The 16399-nt window shown below is 42.5% G+C and overlaps 2 protein-coding genes across 2 annotated transcripts; one reads left to right on the top strand and one right to left on the bottom strand.

The window, feature by feature from the left end:
* The first annotated feature begins 304 nt into the window (after nt 1-304).
* On the top strand, nt 305-13149 carry LOC117785667. The gene is made up of 10 exons (XM_034623819.1): nt 305-2644; nt 2767-3033; nt 3096-3163; nt 3225-3286; nt 3349-5642; nt 5904-6009; nt 6097-7749; nt 8098-8532; nt 8881-9489; nt 9577-13149. The coding sequence occupies exons 1-10, from the start codon at nt 1010-1012 to the stop codon at nt 12999-13001; spliced, it is 10554 nt and encodes a 3517-aa protein (XP_034479710.1). The 5' UTR covers nt 305-1009; the 3' UTR covers nt 13002-13149.
* A 126-nt stretch (nt 13150-13275) lies between these two features.
* On the bottom strand, nt 13276-16206 carry LOC117785671 (vesicular inhibitory amino acid transporter). Its single transcript, XM_034623840.1, has 2 exons — nt 15310-16206; nt 13276-15247 (listed from the first exon to the last, which is right to left on the bottom strand). Exons 1-2 carry the CDS (start codon nt 15660-15662, stop codon nt 13951-13953), a joined length of 1650 nt encoding a protein of 549 aa, XP_034479731.1. The 5' UTR covers nt 15663-16206; the 3' UTR covers nt 13276-13950.
* Nucleotides 16207-16399: the final 193 nt, after the last annotated feature.

Below are 16399 nucleotides of genomic sequence, written 5' to 3'. Positions count from 1 at the left end.
TTAGTCTCAGTACGTAACCTACGCATTTTAACTCTCCTCCACACACACATACACAGCATACATAACTCAAATGGCAACCTACGCGACGGCGCTGCTTCATTCTCTGGCCTGTGGTTTTTGCCTTTTGTGAAGGCGAATCGCTCCGTTGTGCATCTCGCTCGCACGCACGCGTACAAATGGAGCCAACGCTGCCAACGCTTTGGAGTAAAGCCCACAACGAACGTTTTTTGTTGTTGCTTGCTGCCGCTGCCGCTGCTTTTTGGCTGGCAGAGCGCAAGCAGATACGGTCGAAAGCGGTTCCAGACACCAGCAGCATTGATCAGTACGTTTTGAGTTGTGCTTCGCGACGGTTGTTGATCTTTCAAAGTGCTCCACGAATACGAAATATGAAATACAAGTTTGCCCAATTGAGCATCTAAGCGAATAACGAATAACGAACGTCTCTGTATTTGTCTCTATCTCTGGCTGTGTCTCTCTCTGTGTCTCTGTGTGTGTGCTAAGCTTTTACGCTCCCACTACCGCTCCCGCTGTTACGCTCACATGCTTGCTTACACGCTCAAGTGTATCGCCGTTTCCCCTTGCGTCTCTGACTAACTGTCTCTGTCTCCGTGTCGGTGTCGGTGTGTGCGTGTGACAGTGCCACCGTTTGTCATTTTCAACTTGAACTATGGTTCGCGTATACGTGTGTGTTGTTCGAGTATAATAAATACATGCTATAATATTATTTAAAAATAAGTATTTCGACATTCCGTAGTGGAAATTAGGAGACACTGAGACCCCAAACATATTAACAACTATATATACACACATCTATACACCAATTGAGTGCCAAACCAAGCGATAATTGTGATTAATAACAACAAAAAACGTACAACGAAAAGCATACGAAATAAAAAAAAAATAATAATAACAAAAAACTTTTTGAAGCCATTAAAATATCAACTAGACTACATTTTTCACGACATACAGTCAGCGATTACCTCATCTGTGTGAAAAACTAGCCAGCAAAATGGTATCAAAAAGCAATAAAAAGAAACAAGTGTCGCAGCCGCAGCCGCAGTCGCAGTCGCAGCCGCCGCCAGCCACATCAAGCACAACAACATCAACAACGGCCTCGGCGACCAAATTAACCAAAAAGCTGGGACCGAATGCGACGGCAACGCTAACAACAAACAGCAGCTCGACTTCAATGGAGCATGAATCTGTCTCTTATGGTGGGGCGCCTGAAGCGAGCACTAGTAGCTCGGTGAGGGATAGGGAAAGTCTGGTAGCTGCAACAGCAGCAACAGGTGGGAAAAGCTATAGCTCCAGTTCATACACAGCGAAATCTCAGTCACAATCGCAGACACAGCAATCGGAGCTATATAGCAGTAGCAGCAGTGCCAAGATCTCTAGGGATTATTCAAACGAAAAGATCATATCGTCAATTGATCTGCTTGAAAGTGAGAAAAAGGAACCGGTATTTTCGGTGCCCATTGAGGTGGTCGAAATCACAGCTCCTGCTGGCAGCGGTCTTATAATGTCAGCCAGTGGTGGCAGCGTTTCCAAAATGTATGCCTCCTCGTCAAAAACATCAAGCAGCCACCAGCAGGCGAGCAGCTCCAGTTACTTTGAGTCCACAACCAGTTCCAGTCAGCGGAGTGCCAACGAAACGCTCATTGCAAGCGAGAGAGCGGCAACATCGTCTACCGGTATGACATCATCTTCGTTGTCTAGCAGCAAATATGTAGATGTAGCCGAACAGGTTGCCTTCGATAGCAGCAACATCAGCAACACCAATATCAACACCAGTAACACCAATACAAGCAACCTCAACACCAGCCACAGCACAAACACTAACACCAACACAAACAGCAACAGCAACACCAACATCATCAACAGCAGCAGCGAATCTCAGAGCGTGCCAAAGTCAAAGGCTGTAACTGAAACAAAAACAGCTGTAGGTGTTGTCGACGTCTCAGATACGTCATCAACAACGATGACGTCGCAGCGCATTGTTCGCGAACCGGTCGCGACCACAACAAACGCAACGTCATCGACTGCTGCCACACGACGTGACGATAAAGTGGCAAGCACAGCTGTTAGTGTTGATTATGATGTTGATGTTAATGTGGATAGAGCGACGTCATCGATTCAATCCAAATCCAGTAACAAGGAGTTCAGCGAAAGTACCATTAAACAGAGTAGCAGCAGCACAAAGCAGTCGACTTCGTCGTCTAAGAAAGAGGTGTACGATGTGAAAACGAAAACCTGGAGCGAGTATAGCGATGGCACCACACACGGTACAAACAAAAAGACACCCACATTTGAGCGTTACGTTAGCAAGGATTCCGATGGCACCACAAAAGTGACATATAAGAAGAAGATATACGACAGGCGCAACAATAGATGGCGCGTGGTGGATGAGCGCACTGTGGATAGCACCAGTGATGTGGGCTATCCCGAAATAGTCGATGATGTCATAAATACAACAACCACAACATATACGACAAAGGTGTACGACACGAAACTTGGCAAGTGGACGGTCGTTGACGAGAAATCGTACACTGATACGAAAGCTTTTGTGCCCAATGACATTGCTCGTGAAATCGAAAAAGATAATACCGATGTTGCAAACATAACGACTACTACAGAAGTAACAAAGGTGAGTGTGACTATTGTTTATAGATGGGCGTGTATTTCAAACCGTTTCGGGGGTGTATATTGTCCACAGTTGCAGCATATAGCTTAATAAGCTTGTTTGTAAATATGTACTTATTACTCTAGATATTTGATGCGAGCATTAACGATTGGCGAGTGTTGGATGAAAAGGTTCACACCGATGTCATTGAAAAAATTGTGGAGACTCCTAAGAAGACAATATATGTTGATGAATTTGTGGAAATTGAGAAGAACACCTCAATTTCGGAAAACAATGAAAAAATAACATTGAATCTTAACGAAACGTCGAAACACAAAAATATTACCGAGAATATTTATGATGAAATCGATTATGTGCGCACTGACAAAAAGCGGTTAGACGATTCAATAACAGTGAGTAGACTGAATATTTGTACTTTTATAAAAGGTATTGATTAATTAACTACTATTTTCAGCGGGGAGTCGATAAGAACAAGAAAACGACACATAGTGAGAGGTGCATCTGTGAAATATGTACTTGCGGGTATGATATCCTAATTTCCAGTTATTCCCTTGAAATCAATTGTTAAATTTGTGTATTTTAGGCGTCATCATTGCTCCACCAGCAAAACGAAGTCAACAGAAAATACAGTTGTTGAAATAGATGGTAAGTGCTCTTGATTTATATTGTTTCTTTACTTTCATATCTGTAACTGTCTACTTTGATAGATAACGTCGACGAATCTTACACTAGGATACGTACTAACACTTGGTCTAAAAAAGAAGAAAACATTCCGAAGAAAAATGAAGACATACTAGTAGACTATATGGTCATAAAGAAGCCAGAAGATAATTTAAAAACTGGAGGAGAATTTTCAGCACCACAAAAAGAACCATACAGGCCAAGCGAAAGGCGGGAAAAAATTGTACACATTGACAATCTACGCTTAGATGGAGAAATGACTTTTGTGGAAAAAGAGGATTACCAATACGTTACTCGACCTGGATATGTCAAACCAACGGATAATCTTAAGCCAGAAGGAGATTTTTACAGCCCGGAGAAGCCTAAGTTCCAACCTGGAGAGCGTCCATCTCAAGTCAGGCCAGAAGATAACTTAAAAAGCGAAGGAGAATTCTACGTTCCAGAAAAACCTGGTTACAGGCCCTCTGAACGTCCAACTCAAAAGAAACCTGAAGACAACTTGAAAACCGAAGGAGAATTTTACACTCCAGACAAACCTGGATATAGACCGGCAGATAAAACGGAAAGAATCATCAGAAAGGATAACTTGCGTAATGAAGGCGAAATGACCTTTGTGGAGCGGGAAGAGTATCAATATGTTATTCGCCCTGACCAGGTTAGGCCAACAGACAACCTTAAAATGGATGGACAATTTTATAGTCCAGAGAAACCAAAGTTTATTCCCGGTGAGCGTCCATCTCAAGTCAGGCCAGAAGACAACTTGAAGAACGAAGGCGAATTCTACGTTCCAGACAAACCTGGATACAAGCCTGCGGAACGTCCAGTTCAAAAAAAACCAGAAGACAACTTAAAGAATGAAGGTGAATTCTACGCTCCAGAGAAGCCCAAGTATAGGCCAGCTGAACGTCCATCTCAAGTCAGACCAGAGGATAATTTAAAGAGCGAAGGCGACTTCTACACTCCAGAGAAACCTCAGTTCAAACCTGCAGAACGTCCTGTTCAAAAGAAACCCGAAGATAACTTGAGGAACGAAGGCGAATTCTACGCTCCAGAGAAACCGAAATATACGCCAGGGGATCGTCCATCACAAGTCAGACCACAGGACAATTTAAAGAGCGAAGGCGATTTTTACACTCCAGAGAAACCTCAATTCAAACCGTCAGAACGTCCAGTTCAAAAGAAGCCCGAAGACAACCTAAAGAACGAAGGCGAATTCTACGCTCCAGAGAAACCCAAGTATAGGCCAGGTGAACGTCCATCCCAGGTTAGACCAGAAGATAATTTGAAAAGCGAGGGCGATTTCTACACTCCAGAGAAACCTCAATTCAAACCAGCAGAGCGTCCAGTTCAAAAGAAACCCGAAGATAACTTGAAGAATGAAGGCGAATTTTATGTTCCGGAGAAACCAGGATATAGACCTGCAGAGAAAACTGAAAGAATCATTAGGAAAGATAATTTGCGTAACGAAGGCGAAATGACGTTTGTGGAGAGGGAAGAGTATCAATACGTTGTTCGTCCTGAGCAGATGAGGCCTACAGATAACCTTAAAATGGATGGCCAATTCTATAGCCCAGAAAAACCGAAGTTTGTCCCTGGCGAGCGTCCATCCCAAGTCAGACCAGAGGACAATTTAAAGAGCGAAGGCGATTTCTATACTCCAGAGAAACCTCAATTCAAACCGGCAGAACGCCCACTTCAAAAGAAACCCGAAGACAACCTTAAGAATGAAGGTGAATTCTACGCTCCAGAGAAACCCATATATAGACCAGGAGAACGTCCATCCCAAGTCAGACCAGAGGATAATTTGAAGAGCGAAGGCGATTTCTACACTCCAGAGAAACCTCAATTCAAACCGGCAGAGCGTCCAGTTCAAAAGAAACCCGAGGATAACCTGAAGAATGAAGGTGAATTCTACGCTCCAGAGAAACCGAAATATACGCCAGGAGAACGTCCATCCCAAGTCAGACCAGAGGATAATTTGAAAAGCGAAGGCGATTTCTACACTCCAGAGAAACCTCAATTCAAACCTGCAGAGCGTCCAGTTCAAAAGAAACCCGAAGATAACTTGAAGAACGAAGGCGAATTTTATGTTCCGGAGAAAACAGGATATAGACCTGCAGAGAAAACTGAAAGAATCATTAGGAAAGATAATTTGCGTAACGAAGGCGAAATGACGTTTGTGGAGAGGGAAGAGTATCAATATGTTGTTCGTCCTGAGCAGGTGAAACCAACAGACAACCTTAAAATGGATGGTAAGTTCTATAGCCCAGAAAAGCCAAAGTTTGTTCCTGGAGAGCGTCCATCCCAAGTCAGACCAGAGGATAATTTAAAGAGTGAAGGCGATTTTTATACTCCAGAGAAACCTCAATTCAAACCGGCAGAACGCCCACTTCAAAAGAAACCCGAAGACAACCTAAAGAATGAAGGTGAATTCTACACTCCAGAGAAACCCAAATATAGACCAGGAGAACGTCCATCCCAAGTCAGACCAGAGGATAATTTGAAAAGCGAAGGCGATTTCTACGCTCCGGAGAAACCCACGTATAGGCCAGCGGAACGTCCATCCCAAGTCAGACCAGAGGATAATTTGAAGAGCGAAGGCGATTTCTACACTCCAGAGAAACCTCAATTCAGGCCGGCGGAACGGCCAGTTCAAAAGAAACCAGAAGATAACTTGAAGAATGAAGGTGAATTCTACGCTCCAGAGAAACCAAAATATAGGCCTGGAGAACGTCCATCCCAAGTCAGACCAGAGGATAATTTGAAAAGCGAAGGCGATTTCTACACTCCAGAGAAACCTCAATTCAAACCAGCAGAGCGTCCAGTTCAAAAGAAACCCGAAGATAACTTGAAGAATGAAGGCGAATTTTACGCTCCAGAGAAACCCAAGTATATGCCGGCAGAACGTCCATCCCAAGTCAGACCAGAGGATAATTTGAAGAGCGAAGGCGATTTCTACACTCCAGAGAAACCTCAATTCAAACCGGCAGAGCGTCCAGTTCAAAAGAAACCCGAGGATAACCTGAAGAATGAAGGTGAATTCTACGCTCCAGAGAAACCGAAATATACGCCAGGAGAACGTCCATCCCAAGTCAGACCAGAGGATAATTTGAAGAGCGAAGGCGATTTCTACACTCCAGAGAAACCTCAATTCAAACCAGCAGAGCGTCCAGTTCAAAAGAAACCCGAAGATAACTTGAAGAATGAAGGCGAATTTTATGTTCCGGAGAAACCAGGATATAGACCTGCAGAGAAAACTGAAAGAATCATTAGGAAAGATAATTTGCGTAACGAAGGCGAAATGACGTTTGTGGAGAGGGAAGAGTATCAATATGTTGTTCGTCCTGAGCAGGTTAGGCCAACAGATAACCTTAAAATGGATGGTAAATTCTACAGTCCAGAAAAACCGAAGTTTGTTCCTGGAGAGCGTCCATCCCAAGTCAGACCAGAGGATAATTTAAAGAGCGAAGGAGATTTCTACACCCCGGAGAAACCTCAATTCAAACCTGCAGAACGACCAGTTCAAAAGAAACCGGAGGACAACTTAAAGAATGAAGGTGAATTTTACGCTCCAGAGAAACCCAAGTATATGCCGGCAGAGCGTCCATCCCAAGTCAGACCAGAGGATAATTTGAAGAGCGAAGGCGATTTCTACACTCCAGAAAAACCTCAATTCAAACCGGCAGAGCGTCCAGTTCAAAAGAAACCCGAGGATAACCTGAAGAATGAAGGTGAATTCTATGCTCCAGAGAAACCGAAATATAGGCCAGGAGAACGTCCATCCCAAGTCAGACCAGAGGATAATTTGAAAAGCGAAGGCGATTTCTACACTCCAGAAAAACTTCAATTCAAACCAGCAGAGCGTCCAGTTCAAAAGAAACCCGAAGATAACTTGAAGAATGAAGGCGAATTTTATGTTCCGGAGAAACCAGGATATAGACCTGCAGAGAAAACTGAAAGAATCATTAGGAAAGATAATTTGCGTAGCGAAGGCGAAATGACGTTTGTGGAGAGGGAAGAGTATCAATATGTTGTTCGTCCTGAGCAGGTGAAACCAACAGACAACCTTAAAATGGATGGTAAATTCTATAGCCCAGAAAAACCGAAGTTTGTTCCTGGTGAACGTCCATCCCAAGTCAGACCAGAGGATAATTTGAAGAGCGAAGGCGATTTCTATACTCCAGAGAAACCTCAATTCAGGCCGGCAGAACGTCCAGTTCAAAAGAAACCAGAAGACAATCTAAAGAATGAAGGCGAATTCTACGCTCCAGAGAAACATAAATACAGGCCTGCGGAGCGTCCATCCCAAGTCAGACCAGAGGATAATTTGAAGAGCGAAGGAGATTTCTACACCCCAGAGAAACCTGAATTCAAACCTGCAGAACGTCCAGTACAAAAGAAACCCCAGGATAACCTAAAGAATGAAGGCGAATTTTATGTTCCGGAGAAGTCTGGATACAGACCTGCAGAGAAAACTGAAAGAATCATCAGGAAAGATAATCTGCGAAACGAAGGCGAAATGACGTTCGTGGAGAGGGAAGAGTACCAATACGTTATTCGTCCAGAGCAGGTGAAACCAACAGACAACCTTAAAATGGATGGTAAATTCTATAGCCCAGAAAAGCCAAAGTTTGTTCCTGGCGAGCGTCCATCCCAAGTCAGACCAGAGGACAATTTAAAGAGCGAAGGCGATTTCTATACTCCAGAGAAACCTCAATTCAGGCCGGCGGAACGTCCAGTTCAAAAGAAACCAGAAGATAACTTGAGGAATGAAGGTGAATTCTACGCACCGGAGAAACCCAAGTATAGGCCAGCGGAACGTCCATCCCAAGTCAGACCAGAGGATAATTTGAAGAGCGAAGGCGATTTCTACACCCCAGAGAAACCTGAATTTAAACCTGCAGAACGTCCAGTTCAAAAGAAACCAGAAGACAACCTAAAGAATGAAGGTGAATTCTACGCTCCAGAGAAACCCATGTATAGACCAGGAGAACGTCCATCCCAAGTCAGACCGGAGGATAATTTGAAGAGCGAAGGCGACTTCTACACTCCAGAGAAACCTCAATTCAAACCGGCAGAACGTCCAGTTCAAAAGAAACCAGAAGACAATCTTAAGAATGAAGGCGAATTCTATGCTCCAGAGAAACCCAAGTACAGGCCAGGTGAGCGTCCATCCCAAGTCAGACCAGAGGATAATTTGAAGAGCGAAGGCGATTTCTACACCCCAGAGAAACCTGTATTTAAACCTGCAGAACGTCCAGTTCAAAAGAAACCCGAAGATAATCTGAAGAATGAAGGTGAATTTTATGTTCCGGAGAAACCAGGATACAGACCTGCGGAGAAAACTGAAAGAATCATTAGGAAAGATAATTTGCGTAACGAAGGCGAAATGACGTTTGTGGAGAGGGAAGAGTATCAATATGTTGTTCGTCCTGAGCAGGTTAGGCCAACAGATAACCTTAAAATGGATGGTAAATTCTATAGCCCAGAAAAACCGAAGTTTGTTCCTGGTGAACGTCCATCCCAAGTCAGACCAGAGGATAATTTGAAGAGCGAAGGTGATTTCTACACTCCAGAGAAACCTCAATTCAAACCGGCAGAGCGTCCAGTTCAAAAGAAACCCGAGGATAACCTGAAGAATGAAGGTGAATTCTACGCTCCAGAGAAACCGAAATATAGGCCAGGAGAACGTCCATCCCAAGTCAGACCAGAGGATAATTTGAAGAGCGAAGGCGATTTCTACACTCCAGAGAAACCCCAATTCAAACCGGCAGAGCGTCCAGTTCAAAAGAAACCTGAGGACAACTTGAAGAATGAAGGCGAATTTTATGTTCCGGAGAAACCAGGATATAGACCTGCGGAGAAAACTGAAAGGATTATCAGGAAAGATAACCTGCGAAATGAAGGCGAAATGACGTTTGTGGAGAGGGAAGAGTATCAATATGTTGTTCGTCCTGAGCAGGTTAGGCCAACAGATAACCTTAAAATGGATGGTAAATTCTATAGCCCAGAAAAACCGAAGTTTGTTCCTGGTGAACGTCCATCCCAAGTCAGACCAGAGGATAATTTGAAGAGCGAAGGTGATTTCTACACTCCAGAGAAACCTCAATTCAAACCGGCAGAGCGTCCAGTTCAAAAGAAACCCGAGGATAACCTGAAGAATGAAGGTGCATTCTACGCTCCAGAGAAACCGAAATATAGGCCAGGAGAACGTCCATCCCAAGTCAGACCAGAAGATAATTTGAAGAGCGAAGGCGATTTCTACACTCCAGAGAAACCTCAATTCAAACCGGCAGAACGTCCAGTTCAGAAGAAGCCAGAAGATAACTTGAGGAATGAAGGCGAATTCTACGCTCCAGAGAAACCCAAGTATAGGCCAGGTGAACGTCCATCCCAGGTTAGACCAGAAGATAATTTGAAAAGCGAGGGCGATTTCTACACTCCAGAGAAACCTCAATTCAAACCGGCAGAGCGTCCAGTTCAAAAGAAACCCGAGGACAACCTAAAGAATGAAGGCGAATTCTACGCTCCAGAGAAACCTATGTATAGGCCAGGAGAACGTCCATCCCAAGTCAGACCAGAGGATAATTTGAAAAGCGAAGGCGATTTCTACACTCCAGAGAAACCTCAATTCAAACCAGCAGAACGTCCAGTTCAGAAGAAGCCAGAAGATAACTTGAAGAATGAAGGCGAATTCTACGCTCCAGAGAAACCCATGTATAGGCCAGGTGAACGTCCATCCCAGGTTAGACCAGAAGATAATTTGAAGAGCGAAGGCGATTTCTACACTCCAGAGAAACCTCAATTCAAACCGGCAGAACGTCCAGTTCAGAAGAAGCCAGAAGATAACTTGAAGAATGAAGGCGAATTCTACGCTCCAGAGAAACCCAAGTATAGGCCAGGTGAACGTCCATCCCAGGTTAGACCAGAAGATAATTTGAAAAGCGAGGGCGATTTCTACACTCCAGAGAAACCTCAATTCAAACCGGCAGAGCGTCCAGTGCAAAAGAAACATGGTGATAACTTGAAAAGTGAAGGCGAATTTTATGTTCCAGAGAAACCAGGATATAGGCCTGCAGAGAAAACGGAAAGAATTATTAGGAAGGATAACTTGCGAAGTGAAGGCGAAATGACCTTTGTGGAGAAAAAAGAATATCAATATGTTGTTCGCCCCGAGCAAGTAAAACCAACTGATAATCTGAAAATGGATGGAAAATTCTATAGCCCTGAAAAAACGAAGTTTGTTCCGGGTGAACGCCCATCTCAAGTCAGACCTGAAGATAACTTAAAGAACGAAGGTGAATTCTACGTTCCTGAAAAACCTGGTTACAAACCCGCCGAACGTCCTGTGCAGAAGATTCCAGCAGACAATTTGAAAAATGAAGGAGAATTCTATTCGCCAGAGAAACCGAAATATAAACCTGCTGAACGTCCTGTTCAAAAGAAACCTGAAGATAACTTGAGAAATGAAGGAGAATTCTTTACTCCAGATAAGCCTAAGTATAGGCCAGCAGAAAAAACGGAAAGAATAATTCGGAAGGATAATCTGCGTAGCGAAGGTGAGATGACGTTTGTCGAAAAGAAGGAATATCAATATGTGGTCCGGCCTGAACAAGTTAAGCCAACTGATAATCTTAAAATGGAGGGTGATTTCTTTAGTCCTGAGAAACCTGGTTATAAGCCAGCAGAAAGACCTACACAAAAGAAACCTCAGGATAATTTAAAAACTCCAGAAGGCAAATTCTATGTCCCAGAAAAGGAAACATTTAAGCAAGCAGACAAGGTTAAAACAGTTGTAAGGAAAGATAATTTAAAGAACGAGGGTACAATGACATTCACAAAAAAAGAAGAATATCATTACACGACAAGACCCGAACAAGTAAGGCCAAGCGATAACTTAAAGCTCGATGGACCTTTCTATACTCCTGAAAAAACCACATTTAAGCCTGCGGAGCGACCTATCCAGAAAAAACCGAAGGATAATCTCAAACAGGAGGGTGAATTTTATAAACGATCTGATAGAACTGAAACCGATAGCACCACGATATTAGAGAATGTTAAAAGAGAGACTCCCAAGCGGCCGGTAGATAATTTAAAGCTTGAAGGAACTATGACTGTGACAAGAAAGGATGATTTTAAGACCACCAATAAGACCACCATAGACAAAATACAGCGAACACAAAAATACAAGCATAACAGCTCATCTATCAGTTTGGGAACTGATACTTCAATTCTGAAAACAACTAACCAGATGAACTTTGTTTCTGGCAAGGACGCGGTTAAGCAAGTGGATGCCAACAGCCAAAATCCAGTCGACGGCTTAATCATTGTTTCAACGAAGAAGGTTACAACTGTAGTCGGTGGTCGAGCTAAAAAGGAACCGGAAACTGAATATGTCAAGAGACCAGCAAAAATAAATGTAATTGAAAATGTTTCCAAGAATACGACGTCCACAAACATTGAGAATACTAAAAACATACATAAGGAAAGCACATCGATGCAAAGAAATCTCAATATTGTTGAAAAATCTTCAGAAAATATGGAGAGAATTCGGGGATCAACAGTTGACAATAGCGCTCTTCAGACGTCCACATCGACAATAAATCAAGGCAAGCTAGCTACCAACAATGCGACAGGAACAGGAGGCTCAACATCACATTTAGTCACACAAAGTACAGTGTCCAAGAATGTTAAAGGCAGCTCAACATCACATTTGGCCGATAGCAGCTCTGTAACCAAAAATGTGACCGGTAGCTCAACTTCTCATTTGATTGATAACAACAATATAACCGGTAGTTCAACATCCCATATGACTGGTAACAATTCTGTTTCTAAAAATATGACTAGCTCAACTTCTCATGTGATAGGTAACAACTCTGTCACCAACAATATTACTGGTAGTTCAACATCCCATGTGTCTTCTTCTAAGCATTTCCATCACAGGAAGAGTGAGTTCTCTTCTGAAGCCGATGTGTCCAACTCTATATTCCACAGAAAGAATGCTTCAAGCGATTCGAATGCAGTCAACAGCAGCTTAACTTCAAATGGAAAGATGCAGCGCAAGAGTATTCTAAATCTACATGAGCAACCCTTGAGCAGTAATATCCATTCGAATGATCGCCAGAGTTACAGTAGTATCCATCGTCAGAATAGGGAAACTGAGCAGAACACAAGTTTCTCATCTGAGCGTCGCAGCTGCAGCGTGCACAAGGAAAACAAGGATCTTCAAATGAAAAGCGCTTCGTCCTCAAACATGTCACGCATAATATCGGGTGGTGCTGACAACGGTACTGCCAATAGGTCGAATCTAGAAAGGTCGACTGTGACACGGACTTACGTATCGGGGGGCATTGATTTCCCATCCCAATCGCAATCCCATACTGAACGTCATATAACACGTCATCGTGGAAGTGGTAGCCAACATGTATCGAGTGGCATCGATTTTCCCTCCTCCTCCTATAACGCCCATGGTCATACCGAACGTATTATGACCACACGTCGTGGAAATCAATCCTCGATTAGTTTGGGTAACGAGAAGTTTACTGGTTCCAGTCTCTATAAGAGTGAATATATTACTGCCCCAACAACAACAACCTGTGCTGTACATAAGATTAAACAAGGTGCATTCCAACATACCAGAAGTACTCACGATCATAAATTCTATAAAACCTCTAACTGAGTAATATATAAAACTGAGTAACATATAAAAAAACATTTGTACGACTTGTCTTGTTTTCAATACACATATCACATAGTGTCTAAGATTCCATGACAATATTTTTTATACAATTTCTAATATTTACCTAATAAAAAAAAAAAAAAACAAATCTGAAATATTACACTATTAACAAATAAATGCATTAATTTCTTAAACAATAATTGACTTTCTGTTTGGAATTGGACCTACCTTAAATATATTTTGAGGAATCTTTGAAATAGTCAAATTCAGAATATTCAACGTGAGATGATGTTTTTATTGAGAATTTTAAAAGATGCTAGTGTCGTTTTTAAAGGCTATTATTATCATTGGTATAAGTACAGTAACTTTATAATTAATCGTTTAAAAAAACGCATTCAACTATGTATATGTATATATACTGGTATATAAATAAACAATGAGTTCTATCTATTTGGTAATAGACTTACATACGTTTGTATAATGGTTTATTGTTTTTTTTTTTTTTTTTGAGATTTCCCTCTATACATATGCTAGTGTATATATATAATATGCGTTCATACAATAAATATCAATTATCTCTTTAAATACTCGTTCTTTTATGTATATAATCGTTACTTAAATTAGCTTAGGATTTTTATGTGTGTTTGGAAGACATTTGTTCGCTTGTTTTGGAAGACTTGCGTTTCATTTCTTATAAACTAAGATTATTGTTCTTTCATTACATTTCTTTAACTTTATCATGACCTGCATCCTTGGCATATGATATAACATTAATAATAACTATATAGTTTACGGAAGACTTTTTATGTTATATTGTCAAAAAATGCAGGCCACAAACCCAACAATATATGTTTAGCTAGGTATTCGCAGAACCCAGTTCGATTAGACCATTTTATAACTAAGTAAGTAAGTATAAATAAACGGTTTGGTAACAATGGAAAAGTTTTGTTTAAAATGGAAGACCGATCTCGAATGCATTAATTAGGGCATTGCCAGAGTCATAGATGCCAATAACGCCGAAAAGTACGCCTAGCCCTATTATGAGGTAGTCTTTAGCTATTTCTTTTTGATCGAGCAAATGACCTTTGATCTTGATGTGGAAGTAACAGGGCCAAATAAAGCTTAGCATGGTACCCGTGAAGCTGCCAATAAAGCCCATCAATATCGAAAAGTGTGGTATGAATATGGCCATAAGAATTGTCGTTACAATAACGCCCACACGGAAGCCCAGGCCCCAAACTTTCAGCTCACCATCAAGATTCCAGATGGTCGGGAATTTGGTTTTTGGCGGGCCACGGAAAAAGTTGCGTTCCAGAAGCTCGCAGGCAGCATAGTATGGCAATGGGTAACTAAGAATGGCCTTGATAACCAGAAAGAAGTTGACCATTCCCTTAAATCCCTGGGAGTGTAAATTATTGGTTATCACCTGCTGTGTATCATTCTGGAAGGTGAGAAAGCAAATGTAACCGAAGCCTGCCTTGAAAATCGCAGCGGCTATGTGCGACCAGTCCAACATCCAATTGAATTTTGAACGATCTATCATATTACCCTCGAGGGTTGGTAAAAATATCTGAGATGTGTAGGAGAACACGATTACGCCCAGTGAAATGGGAAAGTTCTCCATATCAATGCTCCACCGGACCTTGGACCAGCCCCAATCGCCGATCTGCAGTAGACAGTAGCCGAGAATTACCGCGTTAATCACAATGTGTGCCATGGTACACCAGAAGGACAGAGTGGACACCATTTTCAGGGACTTGAGAAAGCCCATGGGCAGCAAAAAGATGCCCACGAAGAGCATCCAAGAGCGTGAATCAAACGAACCCTGCGGATAAGTTCCGGCCAGGAGATCGCCACAGACAACCACATACAAAATGCAGGTCATCAGGAGTTCGATAAGTTGGGCAACACTAACGGCACGTGCACCCAGCTTGGGACCAAAGCATACCTTGGCAATGGCCACATAACTGTCCCGTACACGCACCATTTGACCCGTACTCGGATCCGGCTCGTAGAGGCACTGCACCAGCACCTTTCCCGTGTAGCAGCATATGTGGGCAATGCCCACCATCGCAATGATGGCCCAGTATCCTCCATGAAGTACCGCAAATGGTAGAGATACGATGAACATTCCTTGAATAGCATTTGTTACGTTCCATCCCGCCTGGAACTCGTCGATCTTTGAGCCGCCGCCACCTTCACCCTCGCAAACGAATGAGCTGCCCTCAGATGCAACGCTGCCCTGTCTTTAAGAGAAATGGTATACAATGAGTAACTGCATCATTGTTGATGAAAATGTGTAACGCACCTGAAGCCATCGGTTTGCTGGTATCTGCCATCATATTCATTGCCCACAAAGGATGTGCTTTGGTATTCGGTTTTATAATCACCCTCAGGATCCTCATTTGACCAACCGCCGGCATTTCGAAAGGGATTCGAGCTCATCTCTGTGGGCTGATTGCTGCCATCGACAGGGCCATCTACATCGGTTGGTGGAAACATGGCCTGTTGACCTTGACCCTGCTGTGGGATACTTGTACCGGGCGGCTGCTGGTAATCCTTGCGCTCTGGAATTTGCTGTCTGGCCGTTTGCATGGCCACATTGAGTATGTTCTTCAATGGTGGCAATGGCGTTGCTTTCAATTTCGTTATGAATGACATGTTGATAGCTTTACAACTGGTGGGGTGGTTTACAAATTGATGTGGATGTGGATGCTGATGGTGGTTTTAGTTGTGGTGGTGGGTGGATGACGGCGGCCCCTTTTTGACTATCAAGAAGTCCGAATTGTACGCTTTTTATGCTGATGCTGAAGCTTATCGATTTTGCAGAATGTTGAGATGTTGTCGAATTTCGTTAATAGTCTGGTTTTTTTTTTGGTTTTCATAAAATTAACTTAAAGAACATTAATTAACAATCAATTAGTAACTGAACACAATGATTAATTTTCTTGAAATTTTCTTTTTTCTCTGCTAAAAAATGTTCTTTTGCAGCGCACAAATGGCGCTCTAAACGTTTCCCTTTTTCAGTTCTATGCACATCTTTGCTCACTTAGCTTAACTGGAACTGTGAATTTGTTGTAGCTCCAGCGATTGCATCTCTTTTAAAGTGTTTACCCGAAAATATGTGGAATTATTTGAAAAATTATTATTAAAAATTTATGTAACGTTTTGGGATGAAATCCTTCAGCCCAGCAGAGCAGCGCAGCAAGAAAAGAAAATTCGTTTTCATTATCGTTTTCCTTGCTTTTCAATCGCTCAGTCGGATGCTGAGTTTACACTGCGCAGTCGCCGGTTGGGAAATTTTTCGTATGCTGTGTATTGGTTGGACAGTGTCATGTGTCAGGCTTAATCATATGGATGCAAATGTCAAAAATACGTTCCACATAGAGATTTTTCAG

The sequence above is a fragment of the Drosophila innubila genome (assembly GCF_004354385.1).
Source record: "Drosophila innubila isolate TH190305 chromosome 2R unlocalized genomic scaffold, UK_Dinn_1.0 1_C_2R, whole genome shotgun sequence".
NCBI classification, from domain to species: Eukaryota; Metazoa; Arthropoda; class Insecta; order Diptera; family Drosophilidae; genus Drosophila; species Drosophila innubila.
The sequence above is the reverse complement of the archived record's forward strand: the minus strand, read 5'-3'. Positions and strand labels throughout refer to the sequence as shown.

What these genes read in the sequence shown, in the direction of transcription:
- LOC117785667 (XM_034623819.1), top strand. Translation starts at nt 1,010, where the DNA reads ATGGTATCAAAAAGCAATAAAAAGAAACAAGTGTCGCAGCCGCAGCCG. An exon ending in CTACTACAGAAGTAACAAAG is followed by an intron (nt 2,645 to 2,766) that starts GTGAGTGTGACT and finishes TTATTACTCTAG; the next exon opens with ATATTTGATGCGAGCATTAA. An exon ending in AGATAACTTGAAGAATGAAG is followed by an intron (nt 6,010 to 6,096) that starts GTGAATTCTACG and finishes TGAAAAGCGAAG; the next exon opens with GCGATTTCTACACTCCAGAG.
- LOC117785671 (XM_034623840.1), bottom strand. Translation starts at nt 15,662, where the DNA reads ATGTCATTCATAACGAAATTGAAAGCAACGCCATTGCCACCATTGAAG. An exon ending in CAGCAAACCGATGGCTTCAG is followed by an intron (nt 15,248 to 15,309) that starts GTGCGTTACACA and finishes TTTCTCTTAAAG; the next exon opens with ACAGGGCAGCGTTGCATCTG.